The sequence below is a fragment of the Bombina bombina genome, chromosome 5 (genome assembly GCF_027579735.1).
Source record: "Bombina bombina isolate aBomBom1 chromosome 5, aBomBom1.pri, whole genome shotgun sequence".
In the NCBI taxonomy this organism is placed as follows: Eukaryota; Metazoa; Chordata; class Amphibia; order Anura; family Bombinatoridae; genus Bombina; species Bombina bombina.
The window spans coordinates 111,471,976-111,493,568 of NC_069503.1; the positions used below are offsets into that span (position 1 = coordinate 111,471,976).

General features: G+C 39.7%; 1 protein-coding gene across 1 annotated transcript; it reads left to right on the forward strand.

The window, feature by feature from the left end:
- Positions 1-4,586: 4,586 nt before the first annotated feature.
- LOC128661370 (gastrula zinc finger protein XlCGF26.1-like) lies at positions 4,587-21,437 on the forward strand (the record flags this gene model as incomplete). The annotated part of the gene is made up of 2 exons (XM_053715633.1): positions 4,587-4,998; positions 20,413-21,437. Coding segments are annotated over 2 exons (1,437 nt in total), but the record flags the coding sequence as incomplete, so codon positions are not given.
- Between the last annotated feature and the right edge of the window lie 156 nt (positions 21,438-21,593).

The following is a 21,593-nucleotide window of genomic DNA, read 5'->3' on the forward strand; positions in this document are numbered from 1 at the left end:
CAGTGACTCTCCAGTTTATATCTTTAAACTAGTATGTAAACAAACTAAAAGGGTATAAGCAAAGCAATACCAGAAACAAAACAATGGTAAACACATAATAAAATATGAACATTTAGGAGGCAACTTTACTAATAAAAGTCACTACCCGCTACAAGCTATGTTGCCTAGACTGACATGATGAGAAATGGTGTACAAAGGTAGGGGCAGACACGCTCAAGAAACATTGCGTGATAATTTGCAGCAGAAGTATGTCAAACTACATTCATGAGAATTAACCCTGTATGTCCCAGTACAGTGCAACCAGCATCACCCCCACAAATCTACACATTAGCCGATTCCTGTAGGACAATGTGGATTCAGCGGTCTCTCCACAATGGCAATCTGCCAACTCTCACGGCACAGATGATCATGGAGAGAATCCAGGGTGTTGGTCAGAGAGATCTGTGTGTGAGCAAACCTGTCTGCTTCTGGATTACTGGCTGGTTGCTTGAGCTTGTTTGTAGGAAAGTGGGGATTCAGCGGTCTCTCCACAATGGCAATCTGCCAACTCTCACGGCATAGATGATCATGGAGAGAATCCAGGGTGTCGGTCAGAGGGATCCGTGTGTGATCATACCTGTCTGCTCCTGGATTACTGGCTGGTTGCTTGAGCTTGTTTTTAGCTTTGGCTATGCGGCGGTTATATCTGGCACTATGTGCGGCTACTGATCTGTATGGAGTATTAGAAGGCTCATGAGTTAGAGTAAGCTGATAGTATGGGAGTCGCATGTGTAGGGAGGGTGAAGCCATTTCCTTCCTTGCAGGGTTCCATCCCTCTGCCGGAGGTGCCGTCCTCCATGATATAATCTCCTCATGCGACCCAGAACTGTTACTTGCCTTCTAAAGGCAATAGATGGTCCTGTTTTTGTAAAGGACCCTGCGGCAGTGGCCGATTCTTGTCTGTCCTGCTCTGGTCCCGCAAGCATCTGTGTCTTAGCCGGGTTAGCATCCTCGTGTTGCGGAACTTCTGGGAAATGATAGCGCTCAGCCAGCAAAGATGGAGACTTAGAAGCCCGCATCTCAGTCAGTAGGCGCTGCATGGCTGTTTCTAGTCTAGTAAATGCTGTAAGAATAAGGGTTTTTAGCGCAGACAGTACGTCCTGTGTCTGACTATCTTCAAATAGGATAGCAGTGTTCATTTGAGCAGTATCATAGGGACCGTGCATAGTGAAATATGTTCCCATCCACTGCGGAATCTGTAACTCTTTAATCTTTTTCAAAATGCCTTCCATGGGAGAGAAGATGGTCGTTTCTCTATCCACTATGATTCTCGGACACCAAGCTGTCAAGACAGACGTGGATGGCAGAGTATTATGGCTGCAATAAAGTCTTCTACTCACGAGTTGTTTCAGAGCTTCAGTGCATTGCTGCCATATTGGTTCGCTGCCCACCGGAAGTCATGGAGTTTGAATTTAGTTTTTAAAGTTCTTCAAGAGGTTCTGTTTGAACCCATGCATTCCATAGATATTAAGCTTTTATCTTGGAAAGTTTTGTTTTTAGTTGCTATCTCTTCTGCTCGAAGAGTTTCTGAGCTTTCTGCGTTACAATGTGACTCGCCTTATCTTATATTCCATTCTGATAAGGTGGTTTTGCATACTAAACCTGGATTCCTTCCTAAGGTTGTTCCAAATAAGAATATTAATCAGTAAATTGTTGTTCCTTCTTTGTGTCCTAATCCTTCTACTAAGAAGGAGCGTCAGTTACATAACTTGGACGTGGTTTGTGCCTTGACGTTTTACTTACAAGCGACCAAGGATTTCCGTCAAACATCTTCTCTATTTGTTGTTTATTCTGGAAAGCGTAGGGGTCAAAAAGCTACGGCTACCTCTCTTTCTTTTTGGCTGAAAAGCATCATCCGTTTGGCAATTGCATACGAGACTGCTGGACAGCAGCCTCCTGAAAAAATTACAGCTCATTCTACTAGAGCGGTGGCTTCCACATGGGCTTTTAAAAACGATGCTTCTGTTGAACAGATTTGTAAGGCTGTGACTTGGTCCTCCCTTCTGAGGCTATTTTTGGGAGAAAAGTTCTTCAAACAGTGGTGCCTTCTGTTTAGGTATCAGTCTTGTCCCTCCTGTTCATCCGTGTCCTGTTGCTTTGGTATTGTATCCCACAAGTAAGGATGAATCCGTGGACTCGTATCTAGTAGAAGAAAAGGAAAATTATGCTTACCTGATAAATTGATTTCTTCTACGATACGACGAGTCCACGGCCCTCCCTGTCATTTTAGACAGATTATATTTTTGTTTTCAAACTTCAGTCACCTCTGCACATTTTTTAGTTTCTCCTTTTTCTTCCTATAACTTCGGTCGAATGACTGGGGGGTGGAGTCAAGGGAGGAGCTATATAGACAGCTCTGCTGTGGTGCTCTTTGCCACTTCCTGTTAGCAGGAGGATAATATCCCACAAGGAAGGATGAATCCGTGGACTTGTTGTATCGTAGAAGAAATCAATTTATCAGGTAAGCATAAATTTCCTTTTTCATTATTAAATTGTACACAGCCTTTTAAATTACCTACTTAGCATATGCAGGAGTTCACATTATATAAAAATATGTCACATGGTACAGGTGCAGAAGTACATTTAGAGAATACAATTTTAAACAACTTTCCAATTTACTTCTAGTATTTAATTTGCTTCTTGCTCGTGTTATCCTTTGCTGAAAGCTTTATCTAGGAAACTCAGGAGCAGCAAAGAACCTATGTTCTAGCTGTTGATTGGTAGCTGCATATATATATTGATTGTGATGGGCTTACCCATAAGTTCAGTTAGAAACCATTAGTGCATTGCTGCTATTTCAACAAATGATACCAAGAGAATAAAGCAAATTAGATCATTAAATTAAATTAGAAAGTTGTTTACAATTGTATTCTCTATCTGAACCATGAAAGAAAAACTTTGGATTTGATGTCCCTTTACTCAGAACCATTATTTATTATTATTTGTCATAACCATTAAATATACTTTTTACAGACACGGCCAGAGCACTGAGAGATATCAGGTATTGATGTAACTGGAGTGAATAAGGGAACCTTCTTCCTGAGCACAGACATTGGAGCCTGTTATCAGCATGAACTCATATGTGTTAGGTGAGTGTAATAGATATTATACTGACTTTAATTACTGGGAAAATAGACTAGATCACTCATTAAACAAATATAAACTATTATATTTATATCTGCATCTTTAAGAACATTTGTCAGTGACAGTTATAATGAAGGAACAACCCCCATTTTGCTGAGGAGTAGGGTACAAAAATACTACTCCCCCCTCTGTCCTTTTAGACACACTATGTCTAACAGCTGCCTAACCTCATCCCAAGATCAGGTTCATTACTCAGAACACCTGCAACTACACCTTCCCCTGCCCTGGCCTCACTCATGGAACACCCACAGCTCCCCCAGTGTTCCCCACCCCAGAGCCATCACTGAATTGTGTGATTAATTTTACAGTGAGTATTATGAAACTAATAAAGTTTTTGGCTGTTTATATAAATAGAAGAACCACAGCCGAAAGCTAAAGATTATCATAAGGTCATTGCTTCTTACCCTCTCAAAACATCTCACACTGATTATTAGTCTGTGATGATTAAGACATCATGTTCTCACCCAACTGGTTGAGCATAAGCCGAGCAGGGCTGTATGTGCATTTTCGTATGCAATGTTAAATGAGGATGGTGGATGCCACCACTCTTGCCCAGAATACAGATGTACTTGTTCCCTGGCTGAGAACATTATCCACACGCAACTTATTTAATGCGGCCCTATAAGTTGTTTTCATCAGTAATCAGTAATTTAGGTTAAGTTACTATGATGTAGTAATGTTTACATTCTATGTCATCCTTTTTTAATTTGTGATTTAAAGGTAAATAAATTTAAAAATACAAAATGGAAGACATTTTTGAGTATAACATTTTTTTTATTGAGGTGGATTATATTATAAATGAATAAAGTCTTATATTTCTTTATTCTATTTCTTTTTATGTAGACAAACACGTCAATAGTTCGTATCTATCCTTCACTACAGGATGCATCAGAATGATACCGCAAACTCCATTAGTCTTAGACACTAATGACTATTCACAAACATAGGGATATCACAGCAGATATTTAAAGAAGATGGTGAATTTGCAGGAACTGGGAAGCAATCATTATGTACAGAGAGTAATTTAGTCATCAAACAAGAGGACAACATTTATGACTTATCTAGTGATATTATTATCCCCGAGCATAAACCACACACATTTACTGAGTTTTCAAAACATATTAAAGAAGCGAAAAGTCTACAGTCTAGCCAAAAAAATCACACAAAGGAGCAACCTTTCCAATGTACAGTTTGAGAAAATCTTTAGATGGGAGTCACATCTACTAGATCACTACAAAATTCATACAGGTGAGAAACCACACACATGTACTGAGTGCGGCAAATGTTTTACACAAATGGATAATCTTAACACTCATAAAAATATTCACACAGGAGAAAAGCCTTTCACATGTACAGAGTGTGGAAAAAGTTTTACACAACAGAGTGATCTGAAAAAGCATGAAAGGATTCACACAGGGGAAAAGCCATTCACATGTACAGTGTGTGAAAAAAGTTTTACACAAATAAGTAGTGTGAAAATTCATGAAATGATTCACACAGGGGAAAAGCCTTTCACATGTACAGAGTGTGGAAAAAGTTTTACACGAATAAGTAGTCTGAAAACTCATGAAAGGATTCACAAAGGAGAAAAGCCTTTCACATGTACAGAGTGTGGAAAAAGTTTTACACAAAAGAATGATCTGAAAAGTCATGAAAGGATTCACACAGGAGAAAAGCCTTTCACATGTACAGAGTGTGGAAAAAGTTTTACACAAAAGAATGATCTGAAAAAGCATGAAAGGATTCACACAGGGGAAAAGCCGTTCACATGTACAGAGTGTGGAAAAAGTTTTGCCCAAATGAGTCATCTGAAAAGTCATGAAAGGATTCACACATCTTTCTGTGAGACAGCATTTCTGTACCAGGAGCCGGATGGGAAGTCGCAGTATCAAGTAATTCGATATGGCCTCGGGAAGCAGTGACGGCCTATTATCGTTACTTGGCTAATTCAGGGCCTGGAAGCTCTCGTGTAAAAATCTGGGTATATCTTGGTCCCAAAGGATAAACAGCAATAGAATGCTGTACTTATAATGCAAAACAATTTCAATATCCCATGAAATCTTAAAGATAAGTAAATTGGATCCAGGAGCTTCATGTAATGCGACCACTCATGGCCGCTTCTTAGAAACGCCCCCCCGAACAATAGCTTTTTTAAGTATCAGCCAATTAGAATCCTGTATTTCCCTATAGATTTATAATTAACTATAGAGCCCATATAAACCATTTTCATTTAATATTAGTGTGAAGCTGCTATTTGCTCCAGTAATAAATATCACTCAGCTTATGGCCCTGTTGTATCAGTCTCATCACATTTACTGATCTAATCATAAATATCTTGTGATCTGCATATTATTTTATTTCTAATGAGGTTATTTTATAAACATTTCTTATTTCTATTAGCTGCACCTGTTTATCATCAGAACGTTTATCCCACTGATCTGTGACTGATTCTTGTTGTTAGTAAAGACCTTAGTGAGTGTATTCTGCACCTTCAGCTGCTGCTGTTTATGTCACATGATCACAGACTTAAAGGGACAGTGTCCTGTACATTTGGTTTTCACTTAAAATAACAAGATACCCCAAATGTTTTTCATTATTTAAATAGAACATATAATTTTCAACAACTTTGCAACTGACCTCTATTTTGATATTGTCTTTATTCTCTAGGTATTCTTTACTGAAGCAGCAGCAATGCACTACTGGGAGCTAGCTGAGCACATAAGGTGAGCCAATGACAAGAGGCTTGTATGTGCCACTAATCAGCAGCTAGCGCACCATAGTGTATTATATGATTTGTCACAAAGATCCCCAAGGGAATAAAGCAGATTTGATAATAGAAGTAATTTAGAAAGTTGTTTAAATTTGAATCATAAAAGTGTAATTGTGACTTTGCTGTCCCTTTAATGTGTTTCTAATGACTTGTTTTACCGGTGTATAAAATAGTATAAAGTGTATGGGAAATGTCAGTTATTTTACATAAAAACTAAACCTAAAGGTGTTTGCTGTTTGCAATTTATTTCTTCTACTAGATACGACGAGTCCACGGATTCATCCTTACTTGTGGGATATTATCCTCCTGCTAACAGGGGGGTCGATCCGATAAAAATATTTGCGCGGGTTTGGTATCCTATATACGGCGTAACCTAGAAGTTTTGCGCGTATATTTCTGCAGTCGCCCGTAGTTTTTTGGGCCATAGGCAGGTATACCAAACCGCGCAGTTTGGTATCCAATATACAGCGTAAGGACTTACGTGGCGAAAATGGAGAAATCTTACTCCATTTTCACCTCGCCACAAAAAGCAGCCGTAAGAAGCCTTACGCTGACTATTGGAGCCCCGTAACTCCTTACTAGCTGCTAAATAAACCTAACACCTAACGCATGCGCAATGTCTATCTACCTGTCAACCGCGATCCCCCGCCGCAATCCCTAATAAAGTATTTAACCCCTAAACCGCCGCCATCTATATAAACTAACCCCCTACTGTGAGCCCCTAAAACCGCCACCATCTAACTGATCTATCCCCTAATGTGAACCCCTAAAACCGCCGCCATCTACCTGATCTATCCCCTAATCTGACCCCTTACACCGCCGCCAGCTATATTAATATTATTAACCCCTAATCTAATATCCATAAAGTAATAAGCTCTATTACCAGCCCTTAAAAGGGCCTTTTGCGGGTCTTTGCCCCAAAGTTAACAGCTCTTTTGCCCTATAACCTGCCCTCCCTACACCACCGCCACCTATATTAATGGTATTAACCCCTAATGTAAGCCCCTTACACCGCCGCCATCTATATTAAAATTATTAATCCCTATTTTAATCTACCTACCCCGCCGCCAGCTATATTATCTATATTAACCCTAAGTATATTATAGTTAATATAGTTATTACATTATATATATTAACTATATTAACCCTAATTATATTAGGGTTAATATAGTTACTATAGTATTTATATTCACTATATTAACTCTATCTAACCCTAACACCCCTAACTAAATTCTTATTAAATAAATCTAATTCATATTATAAACTAAAATATTCCTATTTAAATCTAAATACTTACCTATAAAATAAACCCTTAGATAGCTACAATATAATTAATAATTGCATTGTAGTTATGTTAGGGTTTATATTTATTTTACAGGTAAATTGTTAATTATTTTAACTAGGTACAATAGCTATTAAATAGTTATGAACTATTTAATAGCTACCTAGTTAAAATAATTACCCAATTACCTGTAAAATAAATCCTAACCTAAGTTACAAATACACCTACACTATCAATAAATTAAATAAACTACAAATATCTATCTAAAAATACAATTAAATAAACTAAACTAAATTACAAAAAAAAACCCACTAAATTACAAAAAATAAAAAAAAGATTACAAGATTTTTAAGCTAATTACACCTATTCTAAGCCCCCTAATAAAATAATAAACCCCCAAAATAAAATAAATTCCCTACCCTATTCTAAATTAAAAATAGTTCAAAGCTCTTTTACCTTACCAGCCCTTAAAAGGGCCTTTTGTGGGGGCATGCCCCAAAGAAAACTGCTCTTTTGCCTGAAAAAAAAACCACAATACCACCCCCCAACATTACAACCCACCACCCACATACCCCTAATCTAACCCAAACCCCCCTTAAATAAACCTAACACTACCCCCCTGAAGATCTCCCTACCTTGTATTCACCCCGCCGGGCAGAACTCTTCATCCGATCCGAGCGATGTCCAATCAAGCGGCAAAGAAGAATTCTTCATCCCGGCGATGTTTTTCTCCAAGCGGCAGCAAAGTCTTCTTCCATCGGGCAGCATCTTCCATCGGGCAGCATCTTCAATCTTCATTCTTCGCTCCTCCAACGCGGAGCATCCATTCCGGCCGACGACTGAACGACGAATGAGGTACCTTTAAATGACGTCATCCAAGATGGCGTCCGTCAAATTCCGATTGGCTGATAGGATTCTATCAGCCAATCAGAATTAAGGTAGAAAAATCTGATTGGCTGATTGAATCAGCCAATCAGATTCAAGTTCAATCCGATTGGCTGAACCAATCAGCCAATCGGATTGAAGAATGAAGATTGAAGATGCTGCCCGATGGAAGATGCTGCCCGATGGAAGAAGACTTTGCTGCCGCTTGGAGAAAAACATCGCCGGGATGAAGAATTCTTCTTTGCCTCTTGATTGGACATCGCCCGGATCGGATGAAGAGTTCTGCCCGGCGGGGTGAATACAAGGTAGGAAGATCTTCAGGGGGGTAGTGTTAGGTTAATTTAAGGGGGGTTTGGGTTAGATTAGGGGTATGTGGGTGGTGGGTTGTAATGTTGGGGGGTGGTATTGTGTTTTTTTTTCAGGCAAAAGAGCAGTTTTCTTTGGGGCATGCCCCCACAAAAGGCCATTTTAAGGGCTGGTAAGGTAAAAGAGCTTTGAACTATTTTTAATTTAGAATAGGGTAGGGAATTTTTTTTATTTTGGGGGTTTATTTTTTTATTAGGGGGCTTAGAATAGGTGTAATTAGCTTAAAAATCTTGTAATCTTTTTTTTATTTTTTGTAATTTAGTGTTTGTTTTTTTTTGTAATTTAGTTTAGTTTATTTAATGGTATTTTTAGATATATATTTGTAGTTTATTTAATTTATTGATAGTGTAGGTGTATTTGTAACTTAGGTTAGGATTTATTTTACAGGTAATTGGGTAATTATTTTAACTAGGTAGCTATTAAATAGTTCATAATTATTTAATAGCTATTATACCTAGTTAAAATAATTAACAATTTACCTGTAAAATAAATATAAACCCTAACATAACTACAGTGTAATTATTAATTATATTGTAGCTATCTTAGGGTTTATTTTATAGGTAAGTATTTAGATTTAAATAGGAATATTTTAATTAATAATATTAATATTAGATTTATTTTAATAAGAGTTTAGTTAGGATGTTAGAGTTAGATAGGGTTATTATACTTAATATATATATATAATATAATAACGATATTAACTATATTAACCCTAATATAATTAGGGTTAATATAGTTAATATATATATAATATAATATCTATATTAACTATATTAACCCTAATATAATTAGGGTTAATATAGTTAATATAGCTGGTGGCGGTGTAGGGGGATTAGATTAGGGGTTAATACATTTATTATAGATGGCCGCGGTGTAGGGGGATGTAGATTGTAGGCAAAAGAGCAGTTTACTTTGTGACAAAGCCCCGCCAAAAGCCCTTTTAAGGGCTGGCAAAAGAGCTGAATTCTTTGGGGCATACCCCGCAAAAAGCCCTTTTAAGGGCTGGCAAAAGAGCTGTTACTTTGGGGCAATGCCACGCAAAAAGCCCTTTTCAGGGCTATTTGTAGGGTTAGACTTAGGTTTAGTGGTAGGGATAGTTTAGTATTTTAGGGGTTAAATAATTTAATATAGATGGCGGTGGGGTAGGGGGATTAGATTAGGGGTTAAATAATTTAATATAGATAGCGGCGGGTAGGGGCTCACTTTAGGGGGTAGGTAAGGTAGATGGCGGCGGTATTAGGGCCTCACTTTAGGGGGTTATAGATTTTATATTGCTGGCGGTGGTTTAGGGGTTAATAACTTTATTAGGTAGCGGCGGGCTCCGGGAGTGGCGGTTTAGGGGTTAATACATATTTTATTGTTAGGATAGTGAGGGGGGATAGCGGATAGAGGGTTAGACGTGTCGGGCTATGTTAGGGAGGCGTGTTAGACAGTGCGGGTGATTTAGACTTTAGTCAGGTTTTGTAGGCGCCGGCAGTTTCTAACGTGGCGCAAGTCACTGGCGATGCCAGAAATTTGTACTTGCGCAGATTTCTGGACATCGCTGGTTTATCCGACTTACGGCACGTTAGCATATGACGGCGCTGTATATGGGATAGCTCGAGTTGCGAGCTGAAACTGTGGGCGACGCGGGTTCCCTCGCTTGCGCCGCAAACTATGATCTATATCGGATCGCGCCCAGGATGTGGCAAAGAGCACCACAGCAGAGCTGTCTATTTAGCTCCTCCCTTGACTCCACCCCCCAATCATTCTCTTTGCCGTTACTAGTAATAGGAAGAGGTAAAGTGAAAGAGGTGTTAAAATGATAGTTTTTATTTTCTTCAAGCAAGACTTTTTTATTTTAAATGGTACCGGTGAGTGCTATTTTTCCTCAGGCAGCAGATGGATGAAGATTTCTGCCTGGAAGCTGATGATCTTAGCAGTTGTCATTAAGATCCAGAGAAGTTTCCACAGAATGGCTGGGGAGTACTTGAGAAGCTTCAGTGTGGCGAACGTTTTTCATGCTACAAGCATTGAGGTATGTTCAGACATTTTTTTCTGGAGAGACTGTGGTATTTCAGAACTGGCTGACATAGTTCCCATAAGGGAAGGGGTAAGCAGTAATCCTACATATAATTGAAGGGGTATTACTGGAACCTGTATATTATGGGCTAAAATTTTGGTTGACACTGGTAACATAATGTTTTGATGGCAAAACTATTTAATGCTTAGGGGCAACATAACGTTTTTTATATGCAAACGTTTTTATGGCAATGGAGGGTTTCACATGGCTTACAATATAGATGGGGAATATGAAAAACCCACATGGCTAGTTTTCTAGCCCGTTTTACAGCGTTTTTTTTTTACTAGGCAGAGAGACATCAATATAGATGGGCGAAGCCTATTTTTGCGCCTCAGATGCGCAGTTGAAATGCTTATGAAGGCAGCAAGCTCCAGCTCCGGTGGGCCTAAGCTGAAGATTTAGCCTAAACGAAGGAGATATGGGTCTGTAATTCACACTGAGGGCAGGTAGGCGCCACAGCAGAGCTGTGGCGTGGTGCAGGGGGTTGCTATATTATTTTTCATAACGTGAAAGGGTTAAGTATACCTTACTTGTGGTGCAATCTTATCTGGCAAGATAAAACACATATATGCTAAAATTGTGATATTTACTACATTTTAAGACAGTTTTGGAAAAAATTGTATGCTTTTTTAGTCTTACAGGTGCAGTACCGTTTTTTCAAATTGTTTTTTTGTTTTTTTTCACTAAATAAAGTGTTTTCAAGACTTTTTCTGGTTATTACTAGCCTGTTCAACATGTCTGACATTGAGGAAAGTCAATGCTCTATGTGTTTAGAAGCCATTGTGGAACCCCGACTTAAAATGTGTCCCTCATGTACTGAAAGGGCCTTACATTCCAAAGAACATATTTTAGGTGATAAAAGTATGTCTAGGGATGATTCTCAGTCTGAAGAGAATCAGGTTATGCCATCCAATTCTCCCCAAGTGTCACAACCTTTAACGCCCACTCAAGCGACGCCAAGTACTTCTAGTGCGTCTAATTCTTTCACCCTACAAGATATGGCTGCAGTTATGTCTACTACCCTTACAGAGGTATTATCTAAACTGCCAGGGTTACAGGGTAAGCGCAGTAGGTCTGGTATTAGAGTAAATGCTGAGCCCTCTGATGCTTTATTGGCCATCTCCGATGTACCCTCACAGTGTTCTGAGTTGGGAGTAGGGGAATTGCTGTCTGAGGGAGACTCAGGAAATGTGTTCCCTCAAACAGACTCGGACGTGACGGCCTTTAAATTTAAGCTTGAACACCTCCGCCTGTTAATACAGGAGGTTTTAGCGACTCTGGATGATTGTGACCCTATTGTGATACCACCAGAGAAGTTGTGTAAAATGGATAAATATCTAGAGGTCCCTACTTACACTAATGTTTTTCCAGTCCCTAAAAGGATTTCGGACATGGGATAGACCAGACATTCCGTTCTCTCCCCCTCCTACTTTTAAGAAAATGTTTCCCATATCTGACACCATTCGGGATTCCTGACAGACGGTCCCTAAGGTGGAGAGTGCTATTTCTACCCTGGCTAAGCGTACAACTATACCTATTGAGGACAGTTGTGTTTTCAAAGATCCTATGGATAAAAAATTAGAGGGTCTTTTAAAGAAATTGTTTATTCATCAGGGTTTTCTTCTACAACCTATAGCGTGCATTGTTCCAGTTACTACTGCAGCAGCTTTTTGGTTTGAGGCTCTAGAGGAATCTCTTAAGGTTGAGACCCCATTAGATGATATTTTGGATAGAATTAAGGCTCTCAAGCTAGCTAATTCTTTTATTACCGATGCCGCTTTTCAAATGGCTAAATTAGCGGTAAAAAATGCAGGCTTTGCCATTCTAGCGCGTAGAGCATTATGGCTTAAGTCTTGGTCTGCTGATGTGTCATCAAAATCTAAACTTCTAGCTATTCCTTTTAAAAGTAAGACCCTATTCGGGCCTGAACTAAAGGAAATCATTTCCGACATTACTGGAGGTAAAGGTCATGCCCTTCCTCAGGACAAGACTGTTAAAATGAGGGCTAAACAAAATAATTTTTGTTCCTTTCGAAACTTTAAAGTTGGACCCTCTGCTTCCTCCTCCGCCATAAAGCAGGAGGGGAATTTTGCACAATCCAAGTCAGTCTGGAGACCTAACCAGACCTGGAATAAAGGTAAACAGGCCAAGAAGCCTGCTGCTGCTACCAAGACAGCATGGAGGGGCAGTCCCCGATCCAGGACCGGATCTAGTAGGGGGCAGACTTTCTCTCTTTGCTCAGGCTTGGGCAAGGGACATTCAGATCCCTGGGCATTAGAAATCGTGACCCAGGGGTATCGACTAGAATTCAAGGATTTTCTCCCAAGAGGGAGATTTCATCTTTCATGTTTGTCTGTCGACCAGACAAAAAGAGAGGCGTTCTTACGCTGTGTAGAAGACCTATATACCATGGGTGTAATCTGTCCAGTTCCAAAAATAGAACAGGGGCAGGGGTTTTACTTTAATCTGTTTGTGGTTCCCAAAAAAGAGGGAACCTTCAGACTGATTTTAGATCTCAAATGCTTAAACAAATTTCTCAGAGTCCCATCGTTCAAGATGGAGACCATACGAACAATTTTGCCAATGATCCAGGAGGGTCAATATATGACCACCCTGGATTTGAAGGATGCGTATCTTCACATTCCTATCCACAAAGATCATCACCAGTTTCTCAGGTTTGCCTTCCTGGACAAACACTACCAGTTTGTGGCCCTCCCTTTCGGGTTGGCCACAGCTCCCAGAATCTTTACAAAGGTGCTAGGGTCCCTTCTGGCGGTTCTAAGGCCGCGGGGCATAGCAGTGGTGCCCTATCTGGACGATATTTTGATTCAGGCATCAACTTACCATCTAGCCAAATCTCACACGGACATCGTGTTGGCTTTTCTAAGAACTCACGGGTGGAAGGTGAACATACAAAAGAGTTCACTAGTTCCACTGACAAAAGTTCCATTTCTAGGAACTCTTATAGACTCGGTAGACATGAAAATTTTTCTGACGGAGGTCAGAAAGTCAAAGATCCTAACTACTTGCCGAGTACTTAATTCCATTCCTCGGCCGTCAGTGGCGCAGTGTATGGAGGTCATTGGGTTAATTGTAGTGGCAATGGACATCGTTCCGTTTGCTCGCTTACATCTCAGACCACTGCAGCTGTGCATGCTTAGACAGTGGAATGAGGATTATGCAGATTTATCTCCTTGGATAAATCTGGATCAAGAGACCAGAGACTCTCTTCTTTGGTGGTTGTCACAAGATCATCTGTCCCAGGGAATGTGCTTCCGCAGGCCAGCATGGGTCATAGTGATGACGGACGCCAGCCTCTTGGGCTGGGGTGCAGTCTGGAATTCCCTAAAGGCTCAGGGTGTTTGGACTCAGGAGGAGTCCCTACTACCAATAAATATCTGGAACTGAGAGCAATATTCAACGCGCTTCAAGCGTGGCCTCAGTTGGCTTTGGCCAAATTCATAAGATTCCAGTCGGACAATATCACGACTGTAGCATGTATCAATCATCAAGGGGGAACAAAGAGTTCTCTAGCGATGACAGAAGTTTCCAAGATAATTAGATGGGCAGAGACTCACTCTTGCCATCTATCAGCAATCTATATCCCAGGAGTAGAGAACTGGAACTGGGAAGCAGATTTTCTAAGTCGTCAGACTTTTCATCCGGGGGAGTGGGAGCTCCATCCGGAGGTGTTTGCGGCATTGATCCGTCAATGGGGCACACCGGAATTGGATCTGATGGCATCTCGTCAGAATGCCAAATTACCTTGTTACTGGTCCAGTTCAAGGGATCCCCAAGCAGTACTGATAGATGCTCTAGCAGTACCTTGGTCATTCAACCTGGCTTATGTGTTTCCTTCTTTTCCTCTCCTACCTCGTCTGATTGCCAGAATCAAACAGGAGAGGGCTTCGGTAATGCTGATAGCGCCTGCGTGGCCACGCAGGACTTGGTATGCAGATCTAGTGGAAATGTCATCTCTGCCACCGTGGAAACTGCCACTGAGACAGGACCTTATCATTCAAGGTCCGTTCCAACATGCAAATCTAAATTCTCTGCAGCTGACTGCCTGTAGATTTTATCTAAGCGGGGATTCTCTGAGTCGGTCATTGATACTTTGATTCAGGCTCGTAAGCCTGTCACGAGAAAAATTTACCATAAGATATGGCGTAAATATCTTTATTGGTGTGAATCCAAGGGCTACTCATGGAGTAGGTTTAGGATTCCTAGGATTTTGTCCTTTCTCCAAGAAGGATTGGAGAAGGGATTATCAGCTAGTTCCTTAAAGGGAGACATTTCTGCTTTGTCAATTTTACTACACAGACGTCTGGCAGATGTTCCAGACGTTCAGTCTTTTTGTCAGGCTTTAGTCAGAATCAAGCCTGTGTTTAAACCTGTTGCTCCGCCATGGAGTTTGAATTTATTAAAATTATTTTTATTCAGAAATGATAACATACAGATTGAGAGCATGAGTATAAGCAAGCAAATAATACAGACATAATCAAGACAGTAGTTACAAAATATAATTTCAGCAAGCCAGCATTGCAACCCCATGTGTCACAATATTCTCAGTGGGGGCTCTTTAATGACCTTGATATCATGTTGGTACTTATATCTTGCTGAGGGAACATACAGCGTTTTAGCTCTCAATCCAGATAAGACTTATACAGTATAGTTGACTACATCGCAAACGTCAGTTAAAAATGTAAGCTATGCATATCTTCTTGTTACAGTGATTTTCTCTTTTTTTTTTAAACTAACTAAAACAAACAAATACAACTATAACAATAACAGCTAAAAACTACACATAGAACCAATAAAAGATTCATCCACACACCATACAAGTTGAGTTAAAAGGCAGCAATAATAGGAGTTGTAGCTGTGGGAGTCTTCAAAAGATGGATGGGTAGTACAGTGGGTATAAAATAAAATCAATGATGCTGAGTTGAAGTAAATTAAACACAGCATGATGTTATTATAAGATATGTTCAATGACAAATATCATGGCACAGATGGGCAATATGAAGTGAGTGTGTTGTCTCCCTCATATATAGCAACCAGCTGAGGGTACATTAAACATGACAGCATTTTTAGGTGCAGATTTTTCATAGAGTGTAGGGGCCAAGAGGGATATTATTTCTAAGAGTGTTTAGCTCTGGAGCTGTACCCAATCAAAATAATAAGAGGCTGCTCTAATTTTTTATATTTTTATATTTGTGGTGTTTTCTAGAAAAAATCATCAGGCGCTGACAAATAAATACTACATCTATATGCTGGAGAGAGCAGCGTATACGTCAGGCTTTAACATCCCGGTTCACCCAAAGTAATATTTGGTTGAGTGCAGAGCGTAACCTATTGCATAAAAAGGAAATAGAACTACACACGGATAAAGCATCATGCTACCTAGATGGTTAATATGCTCAGTACTAAGTGGGTGCTTGGCTAAGAAGAAGAACCAGTGACTCTCCAGTTTATATCTTTAAACTAGTATGTAAACAAACTAAAAGGGTATAAGCAAAGCAATACCAGAAACAAAACAATGGTAAACACATAATAAAATATGAACATTTAGGAGGCAACTTTACTAATAAAAGTCACTACCCGCTACAAGCTATGTTGCCTAGACTGACATGATGAGAAATGGTGTACAAAGGTAGGGGCAGACACGCTCAAGAAACATTGCGTGATAATTTGCAGCAGAAGTATGTCAAACTACATTCATGAGAATTAACCCTGTATGTCCCAGTACAGTGCAACCAGCATCACCCCCACAAATCTACACATTAGCCGATTCCTGTAGGACAATGTGGATTCAGCGGTCTCTCCACAATGGCAATCTGCCAACTCTCACGGCACAGATGATCATGGAGAGAATCCAGGGTGTTGGTCAGAGAGATCTGTGTGTGAGCAAACCTGTCTGCTTCTGGATTACTGGCTGGTTGCTTGAGCTTGTTTGTAGGAAAGTGGGGATTCAGCGGTCTCTCCACAATGGCAATCTGCCAACTCTCACGGCATAGATGATCATGGAGAGAATCCAGGGTGTCGGTCAGAGGGATCCGTGTGTGATCATACCTGTCTGCTCCTGGATTACTGGCTGGTTGCTTGAGCTTGTTTTTAGCTTTGGCTATGCGGCGGTTATATCTGGCACTATGTGCGGCTACTGATCTGTATGGAGTATTAGAAGGCTCATGAGTTAGAGTAAGCTGATAGTATGGGAGTCGCATGTGTAGGGAGGGTGAAGCCATTTCCTTCCTTGCAGGGTTCCATCCCTCTGCCGGAGGTGCCGTCCTCCATGATATAATCTCCTCATGCGACCCAGAACTGTTACTTGCCTTCTAAAGGCAATAGATGGTCCTGTTTTTGTAAAGGACCCTGCGGCAGTGGCCGATTCTTGTCTGTCCTGCTCTGGTCCCGCAAGCATCTGTGTCTTAGCCGGGTTAGCATCCTCGTGTTGCGGAACTTCTGGGAAATGATAGCGCTCAGCCAGCAAAGATGGAGACTTAGAAGCCCGCATCTCAGTCAGTAGGCGCTGCATGGCTGTTTCTAGTCTAGTAAATGCTGTAAGAATAAGGGTTTTTAGCGCAGACAGTACGTCCTGTGTCTGACTATCTTCAAATAGGATAGCAGTGTTCATTTGAGCAGTATCATAGGGACCGTGCATAGTGAAATATGTTCCCATCCACTGCGGAATCTGTAACTCTTTAATCTTTTTCAAAATGCCTTCCATGGGAGAGAAGATGGTCGTTTCTCTATCCACTATGATTCTCGGACACCAAGCTGTCAAGACAGACGTGGATGGCAGAGTATTATGGCTGCAATAAAGTCTTCTACTCACGAGTTGTTTCAGAGCTTCAGTGCATTGCTGCCATATTGGTTCGCTGCCCACCGGAAGTCATGGAGTTTGAATTTAGTTTTTAAAGTTCTTCAAGAGGTTCTGTTTGAACCCATGCATTCCATAGATATTAAGCTTTTATCTTGGAAAGTTTTGTTTTTAGTTGCTATCTCTTCTGCTCGAAGAGTTTCTGAGCTTTCTGCGTTACAATGTGACTCGCCTTATCTTATATTCCATTCTGATAAGGTGGTTTTGCATACTAAACCTGGATTCCTTCCTAAGGTTGTTCCAAATAAGAATATTAATCAGTAAATTGTTGTTCCTTCTTTGTGTCCTAATCCTTCTACTAAGAAGGAGCGTCAGTTACATAACTTGGACGTGGTTTGTGCCTTGACGTTTTACTTACAAGCGACCAAGGATTTCCGTCAAACATCTTCTCTATTTGTTGTTTATTCTGGAAAGCGTAGGGGTCAAAAAGCTACGGCTACCTCTCTTTCTTTTTGGCTGAAAAGCATCATCCGTTTGGCAATTGCATACGAGACTGCTGGACAGCAGCCTCCTGAAAAAATTACAGCTCATTCTACTAGAGCGGTGGCTTCCACATGGGCTTTTAAAAACGATGCTTCTGTTGAACAGATTTGTAAGGCTGTGACTTGGTCCTCCCTTCTGAGGCTATTTTTGGGAGAAAAGTTCTTCAAACAGTGGTGCCTTCTGTTTAGGTATCAGTCTTGTCCCTCCTGTTCATCCGTGTCCTGTTGCTTTGGTATTGTATCCCACAAGTAAGGATGAATCCGTGGACTCGTATCTAGTAGAAGAAAAGGAAAATTATGCTTACCTGATAAATTGATTTCTTCTACGATACGACGAGTCCACGGCCCTCCCTGTCATTTTAGACAGATTATATTTTTGTTTTCAAACTTCAGTCACCTCTGCACATTTTTTAGTTTCTCCTTTTTCTTCCTATAACTTCGGTCGAATGACTGGGGGGTGGAGTCAAGGGAGGAGCTATATAGACAGCTCTGCTGTGGTGCTCTTTGCCACTTCCTGTTAGCAGGAGGATAATATCCCACAAGGAAGGATGAATCCGTGGACTTGTTGTATCGTAGAAGAAATCAATTTATCAGGTAAGCATAAATTTCCTTTTTCATTATTAAATTGTACACAGCCTTTTAAATTACCTACTTAGCATATGCAGGAGTTCACATTATATAAAAATATGTCACATGGTACAGGTGCAGAAGTACATTTAGAGAATACAATTTTAAACAACTTTCCAATTTACTTCTAGTATTTAATTTGCTTCTTGCTCGTGTTATCCTTTGCTGAAAGCTTTATCTAGGAAACTCAGGAGCAGCAAAGAACCTATGTTCTAGCTGTTGATTGGTAGCTGCATATATATATTGATTGTGATGGGCTTACCCATAAGTTCAGTTAGAAACCATTAGTGCATTGCTGCTATTTCAACAAATGATACCAAGAGAATAAAGCAAATTAGATCATTAAATTAAATTAGAAAGTTGTTTACAATTGTATTCTCTATCTGAACCATGAAAGAAAAACTTTGGATTTGATGTCCCTTTACTCAGAACCATTATTTATTATTATTTGTCATAACCATTAAATATACTTTTTACAGACACGGCCAGAGCACTGAGAGATATCAGGTATTGATGTAACTGGAGTGAATAAGGGAACCTTCTTCCTGAGCACAGACATTGGAGCCTGTTATCAGCATGAACTCATATGTGTTAGGTGAGTGTAATAGATATTATACTGACTTTAATTACTGGGAAAATAGACTAGATCACTCATTAAACAAATATAAACTATTATATTTATATCTGCATCTTTAAGAACATTTGTCAGTGACAGTTATAATGAAGGAACAACCCCCCATTTTGCTGAGGAGTAGGGTACAAAAATACTACTCCCCCCTCTGTCCTTTTAGACACACTATGTCTAACAGCTGCCTAACCTCATCCCAAGATCAGGTTCATTACTCAGAACACCTGCAACTACACCTTCCCCTGCCCTGGCCTCACTCATGGAACACCCACAGCTCCCCCAGTGTTCCCCACCCCAGAGCCATCACTGAATTGTGTGATTAATTTTACAGTGAGTATTATGAAACTAATAAAGTTTTTGGCTGTTTATATAAATAGAAGAACCACAGCCGAAAGCTAAAGATTATCATAAGGTCATTGCTTCTTACCCTCTCAAAACATCTCACACTGATTATTAGTCTGTGATGATTAAGACATCATGTTCTCACCCAACTGGTTGAGCATAAGCCGAGCAGGGCTGTATGTGCATTTTCGTATGCAATGTTAAATGAGGATGGTGGATGCCACCACTCTTGCCCAGAATACAGATGTACTTGTTCCCTGGCTGAGAACATTATCCACACGCAACTTATTTAATGCGGCCCTATAAGTTGTTTTCATCAGTAATCAGTAATTTAGGTTAAGTTACTATGATGTAGTAATGTTTACATTCTATGTCATCCTTTTTTAATTTGTGATTTAAAGGTAAATAAATTTAAAAATACAAAATGGAAGACATTTTTGAGTATAACATTTTTTTTATTGAGGTGGATTATATTATAAATGAATAAAGTCTTATATTTCTTTATTCTATTTCTTTTTATGTAGACAAACACGTCAATAGTTCGTATCTATCCTTCACTACAGGATGCATCAGAATGATACCGCAAACTCCATTAGTCTTAGACACTAATGACTATTCACAAACATAGGGATATCACAGCAGATATTTAAAGAAGATGGTGAATTTGCAGGAACTGGGAAGCAATCATTATGTACAGAGAGTAATTTAGTCATCAAACAAGAGGACAACATTTATGACTTATCTAGTGATATTATTATCCCCGAGCATAAACCACACACATTTACTGAGTTTTCAAAACATATTAAAGAAGCGAAAAGTCTACAGTCTAGCCAAAAAAATCACACAAAGGAGCAACCTTTCCAATGTACAGTTTGAGAAAATCTTTAGATGGGAGTCACATCTACTAGATCACTACAAAATTCATACAGGTGAGAAACCACACACATGTACTGAGTGCGGCAAATGTTTTACACAAATGGATAATCTTAACACTCATAAAAATATTCACACAGGAGAAAAGCCTTTCACATGTACAGAGTGTGGAAAAAGTTTTACACAACAGAGTGATCTGAAAAAGCATGAAAGGATTCACACAGGGGAAAAGCCATTCACATGTACAGTGTGTGAAAAAAGTTTTACACAAATAAGTAGTGTGAAAATTCATGAAATGATTCACACAGGGGAAAAGCCTTTCACATGTACAGAGTGTGGAAAAAGTTTTACACGAATAAGTAGTCTGAAAACTCATGAAAGGATTCACAAAGGAGAAAAGCCTTTCACATGTACAGAGTGTGGAAAAAGTTTTACAAAAAAGAATGATCTGAAAAGTCATGAAAGGATTCACACAGGAGAAAAGCCTTTCACATGTACAGAGTGTGGAAAAAGTTTTACACAAAAGAATGATCTGAAAAAGCATGAAAGGATTCACACAGGGGAAAAGCCGTTCACATGTACAGAGTGTGGAAAAAGTTTTGCCCAAATGAGTCATCTGAAAAGTCATGAAAGGATTCACACAGGAGAAAAGCTATTCAGATGTACAGAGTGTGGAAAAAGTTTTACAGAAAAGAGAGATCTGAAAAGTCATGAAAGGATTCACACAGGAGAAAAGCCTTTCACATGTACAGAATGTGGAAAACGTTTTGCACACATGAGTCATCTGAAAAGCCATGAAAGGATTCACACAGGGGAAAAGCCGTTCACATGTACAGAGTGTGGAAAAAGTTTTGCCCGAATGGATAGTCTGAAAAGTCATGAAAGGAATCACACAGGAGAAAAGCCTTTCACATGTACAGAGTGTGGAAAAAGTTTTACACAAAAGAGTGATCTGAAAAAGCATGAAAGGATTCACACAGGGGAAAAGCCTTTCACATGTACAGAGTGTGGAAAAAGTTTTGCACACATGAGTAAACGGAAAACTCATGAAAGGATTCACAAGGGAAGAAACCTGTCACATGTTTAGAAAGTGGAAAAAGATTTTTATTGAAATCCGGTATTACAAAACACCAAATATTTACACACAAACTTTATATACACAGTGTACAAACCTTTTTACAATTATCCTAAAGAGGACAATCTCTCTAAATAGAAG